The following is a 9,744-nucleotide window of genomic DNA, read 5'->3' as shown; positions in this document are numbered from 1 at the left end:
TAAAAGCATATGTTCTGAAAGACTAGGACCTGAGAAGTTACTTTGATACTTGACTGTCATTTATCCAGTGACAGCAATTATTAAGATTTTGTTCTTTAAAGATAAAACTTGAAGACAATAAAGTCAATAAATGTACGAAGGCTCTATCTGTTGCTACGTTTAGAAACTTGTGGATAGCTCCAGAAATGTCAGTTCTTCATAGAACCATCAGCCAAATTTCCAACCTTAGTAAATTCTCTTTAATGAAATTACCTAGAAGAATACCAATATAACTTTATCCTGAAGTACCTCTATTAGCTCACTCAAACTCCAGGAAAATTAAAACAGAGAGAAAATAGTTATGCTGTTGATCGCTTGCAAAAGTCATATGGCCCAGGAGACACAGAAGCTTTATCATGGCTCCAAATAATAGCCTACGGATCACTGGGGACCTGAAATAGATGTCTGGTGATGTCAGACATCACAAACTGTCGGAGATAATTAGACCATAGTGATAATGACTACTAAATCACTGATGCGGGAACTGTGTGGGGAAGTTATTTTTCTTGTCTTTCTGTCCTAAGACTGTTTCTTTACTGCTAAAGAGTTATAATTGCATAAAGTTTCCATTAGTCGTGAGGTAGATAGAACAACACAGATTCATCATAGGTATGTTTTACAATTTATCACTAAGTGGGTAGGTGTGAAGAGGAAAAAAATATAGAACATGACAACTGTGGCTGGTAGGCCAAAATTGTAGGTTAGAGGGATTGTGTTTTTCCTTGACTAAGGATTGATACTGGACTTCAGTTTACCTACACACATGAAGATGAGTCATGTATAAATTCTACGATGGTTCTACTCTTTTATACAAAAGTCTTAACAGAAACCATTGTTTGTACTTTTCAATGTTATAAATATTTCTATAGCTAGGTAAAAAATAATCTGACAATTATTTTGAATAGAAAAAAGTATTGTCTTACTGTTTTCATTATATTATGTTTAACACATTTGACCCTGTGTTTGTTTTGTGTTTTTTTTCCTCTAGTGGCCTGACAATTGCCATGCTTCTCAGTTGGATATTTCTGATACTCTTGAGGTTCACAGCTGGATTCCTTTTCTGGGTCTTCATGTTGGGTGTGATTGGAATTATAGGTTATGGTAGGTATCATCCCTCTTAAAATCGCCAAATTTCAAAATAATCTTTTTTTTTCAGTTGCCATTATTATCAGAAAGCATGTTCTTTCAGTGAATTTAATTAGTCTTTGCTCCTCCCAAGAAAACTGAGAAAAAATATTTAATTTTGCATATATTGTGTCTATAACTTTTTTCTTCTTTATCTTGAAAAAAAAAAGTGCTTTCAAAATATTCTACTCTTTTTCGCTACCTGCCTCTGGTTTTATGTCTCACAGATACTAAGAAGAAAGTAAAAGGAATCTCTCTTAGATTAAGGAAAAACATTTTAGACAACTTCTTTTATTCCTTTAACTCTTCTTTCTGATCAAAGGCCAGGTCTGCATAGTTAGAGGAGTGTGATCTATTTTTCCCTTTCAATTTAGTACCTTTAATCCAAGTACTGTCACATATTTCAATAATTGGCCACTGTTCTATAATAGAGGCATCACCCTCTAGAGGCAAGTATGCTGAATTACACTCACTGGATAGAGTTCATTTCAAGTTTGAAATCTAACCACTAACTCAATCTCTCCCAAACAGTACAGGTACAATTTGAACCCTTAAAAAAAGGAATTAAAGTCTCTCGAAAGAAAGAGTATAACACTGATGGCAGCTTACTTTCAGTCTTCTAATAAATGCATAGGCCAATATATGAATGTTTGAGAGGTTTCTATTCAAATGAGTGATTTTCCCTACAACACCATTTGGATTGACAGTGGCAGAACAAGGAATACAAATGGTAAAATTAGTAGGGTAGGACTTTTTGAGAAGAGATCTGGGAAAACACTCGAAGGAGGCAATGGAATTAGCCATTAAAGATATGGGAGAAGTTCCAGACAGTGACTACAACTAGAGCAAAGTCCCAAAGGTAGGAGTGTGTTGAAGGAAAGGCTATAAGGCTCATATGGATAGGTGTACAGAGTAAAGGAGAAAATAGTAGGAGATGAGGTAATAGAACTTTTGGAGGGCCACAGACTTACAGATTATTACAAGCTCTTACCTTTTACTCTGCGTGAAATGGAAAGGCATTGTAGGGTTTTAGGCGGAGAAGGAATATGAAGTGATGATTACCTTAGTCCCTCAGTTGAGAAGGAACCATAGTGAGGCAAGAGAAGCAGCAGCAAGACCAGTGAGGAGGCTATTGCAGTAATTCATGTGCTAAATTAGGGATTGGCTCAGATCACGATGATAGCAATGAGGACGAGCATATATGTTTTTAATGTAGAACCACCTAAATTTCCTGATGGACCGAATGCAGCTCACAAGGGAAAGTGAGAAGTCAAGAATGACTTCAAAGGTTTCTACTGAGCAATTGGAAAGATAGAGTTGCTGTCAACTGAGATAAGGAAGGTTTGAATTTAGAAAGCTTGGTGTAGAAAGGGGATTGATCAGAGGTTTAATTTTGAACATGCTGAGTTTGAGATGTTTATTAGGCATTAAAATGGAGATGTCAAGCCGGCAGTTGGATATACAGTGTGGAATTAGAGAGAGAGAGCTAGCCTAGAGGAATATATTTAAGAGTCGGGAGCACTAGAGCTATGAGACTAGCTGAGATCAATAAGAAAACAGATGTAGATAAGGATGTGAACCAAGGACTGAGCTCTGAGGCCCTCCAATATTAAAAGGTCAGGGAGAAGAGAAGGGACCAGCAAAGATAACTGAGGAGAAATTTTTTCTTTTTCTTTTTCTTTTTTTTTTTGATAAAACAAAAGCCGGTGATGTTTTTGAAGCCACATGGGGGTGGGGAGGAGGAAAAGGAATGATCAACCATGTCAAATGGGGCAGATAAGTCAAGAACAATGAGAATTGAGAATTTGCCTTGGATTTAGAAATGTAGAAAGATCCTCGTTGATCTGATGAGGACAGTTGTGGTAAAATAATGAGGGAAAAAAGCCTGTGTAGAGTGGATATAAAGAGGATTGGAGAGGTATTATAGACAGAAAATATAGATAGATATTTTGGAGAGTTTGCTTGCATTGGGGGACAAGAAACTGGGCTGTTGATGAGGAGAGCAGGTCAAAAGTAGATTTTCTTTTGTTTTATTCTTTAAGATGGAAGAAAGAAAAACATGTTCATATATTGTTTGGAATGATCCACTAGAGAGCAAGGAATTAAAGATGTAAGAGAAAGAAATTGTTGTGAAACTTCAGAATACCAAAGACCAAAAGATCTTAAAAACAACAGGAGAGAAAAAACAGATTACATCCAAAGAGACAATTAGGCCAAAGCAAACTTTTCAACAGCAACAAAGGAAGTGAAATAATACCTCAAAGAGCTATGAAAAAAATAACCGTCAACCTACAGCTGTACACCCAACAAAACTATCTTTCAAGAGTGAGAGTAATATAAGGTTATTTTCAGATAAGTGAAAACTAGAGTTTACAAATAGATATATACCAAAGGAACTCCTAAAGTATGTATTTCAAGAAGAAGGAAAATGATTCCACAAAAAGATATGAGATGAAAGAAAGAATAGTGATCAAAGAAAATGAATTGGTAAATGTGTAGGTAAATCTAAATAAACTTTGTATAGAATAATAATAATTTTTTGAGGTCTAAATATACAGAAGTAAAATACTGAGCAATAATCAGAGTGTGGTGATTACTGAGTGGTCTAAGGTTCTTGTATTTCTTTGTTAAGATATTGACTTTAAACTTGGTAAGTACACATAGCAAATTTTCAAGAGTAATCTATTCTAAAAATAGAGTAGACATGGGGAAAAACAGAATATAAATAAACAAATAAAAACTGACCAATTTTTAATAGACAAAATTGGAAGAAAAGAAGTGTAGGTACCAAGTGGAACAGGAAAAGCAAAAATTAAGTAAGTAGAAACAAAAATAAATATATAAATGTATTAAACTCACCAATTAGAATAGAGATTGTCCCACCAGATTAAAATATAAACATACAAGTCAGAGCTGTATGTTATTTACAGAAATTACACAGCACATTAAGAAAATTGAAAGTTCGAAAATGAAGTCATGGATAAAAATACACTAGCAATCATTAACAAAGAGGAAGCTGCAGTAGCCATAATAACATCAGACAAAATAGATTTTAGAATAAAAAGCATTATTCGGAATAAAGAGGATTCAATCACTAAAAAGGTATACCAATTCTAAACATGTATACATCTAATAAAATAGCCTCAAAATTCATAAGACTACAAGGATAAATAAATAAACCAATAAATAATAAATCTCTATGAGATATAAATCTCCCTTAGTAGGAAGATTTCAACACATATTTCTGTGAAAATAAGAGAATAATAAGCACAAAATTCAAAATTGTTCCTCGGCAAGGAGAGGCAGGAAGGTATGATAGGAAGAAGATATCAAGTAGAAGAAAAACTTTTAATTTGCATAATTACAGTAAAATTGAGATTATGAAATCTTAAACTAGGTGATGTGTTCATATGTGTTCATTCTACTATGTTTTAAAACCTATATCTGTATTACATATAATGTTGTATGTATCAAATATTCCATAAATCATTTTTAAAGGAAGATCTAAAACTACACTGGGAAAGTAAGGCCTGAAAAAAAGAGATGTGTCATATCTTTTTGAAAAACAAATGTTCTGTTCTTTCTAGTCTAGTCTTGTCTTTCTCCATGGGCCTTACCCTCTCACCTCACATCTATGAAAAAACTGTTAATTTACAGTTAGGAGTTTTAAAAGCTGTTTTCTTCATTATTGCTAGAATATTTCCTATAGACCTAATCCAGACTCATTGGTCATTAAAATCAATAGACCTCTTAACTCCACGTTTTTTACTCCCACTTTGTCTAGACCATGTAAAAAGTCATTACGCAGTCTGAAATACAGAGTTTTGGAGAAAATACAGTTAGCCCATATTTGCCTTGCCTGGACACAAACTTTGATAAGAATATGCTTTAAGTAATTCCACCATCAAAAAATTTTCAAAAGGGCTTTTTTTTTTTTTCAATTTAAATGATTTTTTAAATTTGCTTTTTAGGCTGATATATATTCATGTGCTTCAAACTTCAAAAGGTATAAGATTTATACAGTGAAAAATTTCTTTCTCATTCTATTCCTTCGTCACTAAGTTTCCCTCCCTGCAAGCAAAAATATTATATTTCTATGTATTTTTCCAGAGATACTTTATGTGTGTACAAGAAAATTATAGATTGTTCTTATTATAAGAATTAGAGCATATTTTGTCATTTTGTATCTTTCTCTCTTTACTTAAAATCATATCATAGAAATTATTTAATATCACTTGACTTTCTCCTCTTTATATGGAAATATAGTATTCTACTTTACAAATATACCATAATTTAACTAGTCCCTATTATGGACATTAAGGTTATTTCTTGTCAAAAGAGCTTTTAAAGCCAGACGTTGCCACAGTCATTCAGACAAATACTGGAAACATTTTAATGGAATAGAATAGCATATTTAGACTGTTAGATCAACATAAAATATTTGCTGTGTAAGTATGAATCTTGCCTTTGTAAAAAGACCATGCTGATCGAATTCATGTAGATATGTATGATAAGCATATAGCTTATGTTTCAGAAAACAGCATTTTATATTAGTCTGTTTTCTTTCCTTTTCAAGGAATATGGTACTGTTACCGGGAATACAGCAATCTTCAGGGACACCAAACTTCTCACTTAACTATATATGACATCGGGATTCAGAGTGATATAAGCACCTACTTTCAACTGAGACAAACATGGTTCATATTTAGTGAGTGGATTTTACAAACTGATTTTACAACAATGAGAAAGCATCTTTTTGTCTAAAGGAAAGCTTGGGTTGGTGTAACCTGTTAAATACACATATCACTAATGTCTTTAAAGTAGATGTGTTTATAATTCTATAAGCTACCATAAATGCAAAAGTCATCAAGTAGAATTTATTATATAATCTAAGAAAACATTTCTTTACATTGATTTCAAACTTTTGCCTTCAAATGTTTTGGATGTGCATGTTTATAGCCATTAACTTAATATTCAAGAAAAGTGTTTTGAACAGTAAAAATGCTTGATTTTTCAAACTTATTTTTTAAAAAGGTAAAAAAGAAAAAAAAAGAAACATTTTCTATGACCAGAATTTTCAAACTGTTTATTTTAGGAATTGGAATAATAAGTAACTAAAAATAAATTCACATTTTGAAGTGTTTATTCAGATTATCAAATTAGTTAAGGGTAATAACAAAATTTTTAAAGCAAGGTGATTTCAAAGATGCTTTAATCCTATATTCTTAGAATGGTCGTATTATAATATTTCTTGTGCTTCACAGAGATTCATGTTCTTTAATCAAGATTTTAAAAATGGTCTCTAATTACATGTTACTTTAAAAGACAATTCATCTTCATATTTTTAAAATTCAAGAGCCAGGCAAGACATGTTCAAAGAAGCCTGGTAAAGATGCACAGAGAGAACCTCAGTGGGAGCAATATCTTGATAGGGCATTATGATTCCAGGTATGGGTCCCATGCTCATAAATTTGAAAACCTGATTTTGCCACTTCGCCCCAAATTTATTAAGCTTTCAAAGACAGGCTCACATTATGTCACCAGGGTCCATTTTATTTGTTTGCACTGTTAGGGTACTCTCTCTGACCAGAATGTAGACATATCCCATGTAGGACACTGCTTTCCTGGGATCAAGGCATATGCAGAACACAATTATTAATAAACAAGCATTTTTAGCAGCGGGCCTCAGATAGTCTTGATACATGCTTTCTTCAGGCTCATGCCAAGCTTGATGACCTAGCCCTGCTGCACAGAAGCCCCTGCTAGATTCCTTTGTCTGTCAAATTCAGCTGTTCTCCTTTCCTCGGGTAGTGCCTTATCAAAATGCCAAACCCTTGCTCTTTGGCTTCCCATTTCTAGCTTTTATCAGACTAGTTCCCTTCACAAAAAAAAAACCACATTATTTTTTCAGATATGTTGTGGAAGAATTGTTTCATTTATAGCCATTTCTTTTTAATTACAAAAATCAGACATTTTGGGACTTGCATCTCCCTCTAATCACTTTTCTTGAATTTGAGTGATTTCACATATCTTCAGCAATCCGCTTACAGTTAGCTACCATTTCTAAAGAGGACAAATCTCATCCGTTATGTATTGAAACGTCTACTTTTACTCTCAGATGGACCTTAGTTACAGGTTCTGTAACTTAGTTAAGGAGCTTCAACACAAAAATCATTGAGATGATTGGAATGTGCCATTGGAAAATTAAGGGATGTTCTTTGAGGAAAATACAGAGCTTACTTTTATTTTCAAGTTATAGCAACACGAATTTTTCCTCAAATGAGCCTCAGCTTTCGCAACCCATTTATCGTACATTAATTGATAACTTGTGCTGTGTTTGGGCAAAATTCTAGGCACTAGAGACAAGTGCATACATGTGAAATTACACTCATTGACAGAAACACCGAAAATAAGCAGATTTATACATACAAAAATATAATTTTTATGAATCTTGGATTGTTTTAGGAGATGGTTCTATTCTTATTTCTGCTATTAATTATCCCAGTCTCCTCTGAGAAATTATAATTATATCAGCTTCTGTATAGGGTCTTTAAAATGTTTCTATTGTTTGCTCTTATTCAAACACAAAGAAGGAATATAATATTTAAATTCAGAAGGCAGTTAAATTTCTCTAATATAGCCATTTTTAATATGTAATTTTATAAAGATAGAAGTTTAATATGCAATGTTCTTATCGATGCAATTTCAGAATCTAAAGTGATTCTGCTATATCTCATATTCTTAGGTTTCTCCAAAGAAGATAATGATTTTAGCTTAATATGGCTATACTCCAGATTTTGGGGGTCAATTTTATGTTTTATACATATGTGCAAATATGCATGAAAATGTAAATACACAGTTGAATTTTAAAAAGTGTAGTAGTGAAATGATACATTACTAAGATCCTCCCACATCTCTGGGTTAACCGATTTCGACCTGCTGGAAGTATTAAATGATATGTGATGTAACATCAGAATCTTAGTGGTATAACAATACAGTGAAATCATGAGTGCCCTATCAGTGGAAGGATTCATGTATCAGCAGAATAACTATTTAGAAAGGATGTTATAGAACGAATCTTTTCACAAATTAAAATTTAATTAATTTTCCATTAAGTTTCTTTTGTAAGTTTGGATTATTATTAGTAGTGATATATTTTCTTAATTTTAAGATCTATACCTTTTCACTTTTTAAAATCTCTGAAGTCAGGATGCATCTTATAATCAATGAATAGACATTTTATGAAGGAATTTTTTACTTTTCCAAAAAATATATTACTAAATTAAAGGTATATTTTAGAATTGAGGAAATAGAGTAATTAGGACTATTTGGTTTCATGTAAAAAGAAACTAATTCAAGTTAGCTGAAAAGGAAAGAAAATGAGAACAAGCTAGGGCCAAAGCAGAGGTATTTTTATAAGAATATAGAAGTGTCTCACCAAAGAAAAGCAGCTGGACTTTTAAGTGTAGCTAGATCCAGGAAACAAAAGCCAAAAATAACTCAAGATTTCCTCTCCTTGTTCTCTTTCTTTGTATACGTACACTTTATTCTTTATTTGTGCAGATTTATTTACTTCACATAAAGGTAGTTTTGATGCAGTTTGTTAAGTTTTTATAATTCTTAGTTCAAGAGGTGTATAAACTTAAACTCAAAACTGACCTTGATTCCCTTAGTTCTAATTGTGAGACTTTTATTAGACAATTTGCATTTGGGTTTACACCCTGATATCATCAATGGTGGTCATGATGATGGAGTCACAAAATAAAAATGTGGCAGCCGAGAGGCTGCCCTATAAATCAGCAAGCCAATTAAATTAAAGAGATATTGTGAGCAGGATAGACAAAAAGTTTCTTCTGCAACGATTCTCTTACTCAGTAAAGTAAAAATGAAACATTTAAGAGCTGCCTAAAGCAGCCCTTCCTTCCATGCCTCTTTTCCCATTTCTGCAAATAGCGTGAAATGCTTCCATAGATAAAGCTTGTCCGAATGAATTGTTCAAACTCTAGCTAAAGGTTTTAGTCTAGATTTCTTAGCACTTCTTGGGGGTTTCCAAAGTGAATTTCTAAGAAGCATTTTGGGAGTGGTAGCGTGGCTGCAACTATGAAGTGTCAGAATTGGCAGGAATAATCATGAAGCTCAGTCCTAACATCTGCGGAGAAAGTTTATTTTTTTTGATTGATTTGTATCACGGACTTTTTTTTTTTTTTCCTGTTTAAAGTGATAATCCTCAGCATCCTCGAAGTGTTTATCATCCTCACGCTGATCTTCCTTAGGAACCGAATTCGCATCTCCATCGCCCTGCTGAAGGAAGGGAGCAAGTAAGGCCCTGATGGAGAGACTCGCATAGTGTATAACAATCAGCCCCGTCAGTCACTGCCAGAGCATTTTCCCTTTAAGAAGATTTGTTAAAGAAATCTGCTCTTCATTCAGGAAGACTTGTTCAAGTTCAGACTTGCCACTTAGAAAATTCATGTTAACATGTCCTTTAGTATCCCCCAGACCTTCATTATCATAGGGTTAAATAAGGTTAAAACCTATCATGTCTATGTGTTAGCACTTTTTAAGACACCAAATATATGT

General features: G+C 33.3%; 1 protein-coding gene across 1 annotated transcript in view; it reads left to right on the top strand.

Moving 5' to 3' along the window:
* The window catches only part of SLC44A5 (solute carrier family 44 member 5), a 102,144-nt gene that overhangs the window by 86,736 nt on the left and 5,664 nt on the right, over positions 1 to 9,744 (top strand). The window contains exons 10-12 of the mRNA XM_011355682.1: positions 1,028 to 1,140; positions 5,741 to 5,872; positions 9,383 to 9,482. Of these exons, the coding sequence (XP_011353984.1) occupies positions 1,028 to 1,140; positions 5,741 to 5,872; positions 9,383 to 9,482 (345 nt within the window). The remainder of the gene's footprint in view (positions 1 to 1,027; positions 1,141 to 5,740; positions 5,873 to 9,382; positions 9,483 to 9,744) is intronic.

The sequence above is a fragment of the Pteropus vampyrus genome, unplaced genomic scaffold (genome assembly GCF_000151845.1).
Source record: "Pteropus vampyrus isolate Shadow unplaced genomic scaffold, Pvam_2.0 Scaffold22, whole genome shotgun sequence".
Classification (NCBI taxonomy): Eukaryota; Metazoa; Chordata; class Mammalia; order Chiroptera; family Pteropodidae; genus Pteropus; species Pteropus vampyrus.
This window is presented reverse-complemented; position numbering and strand designations above follow the sequence as displayed.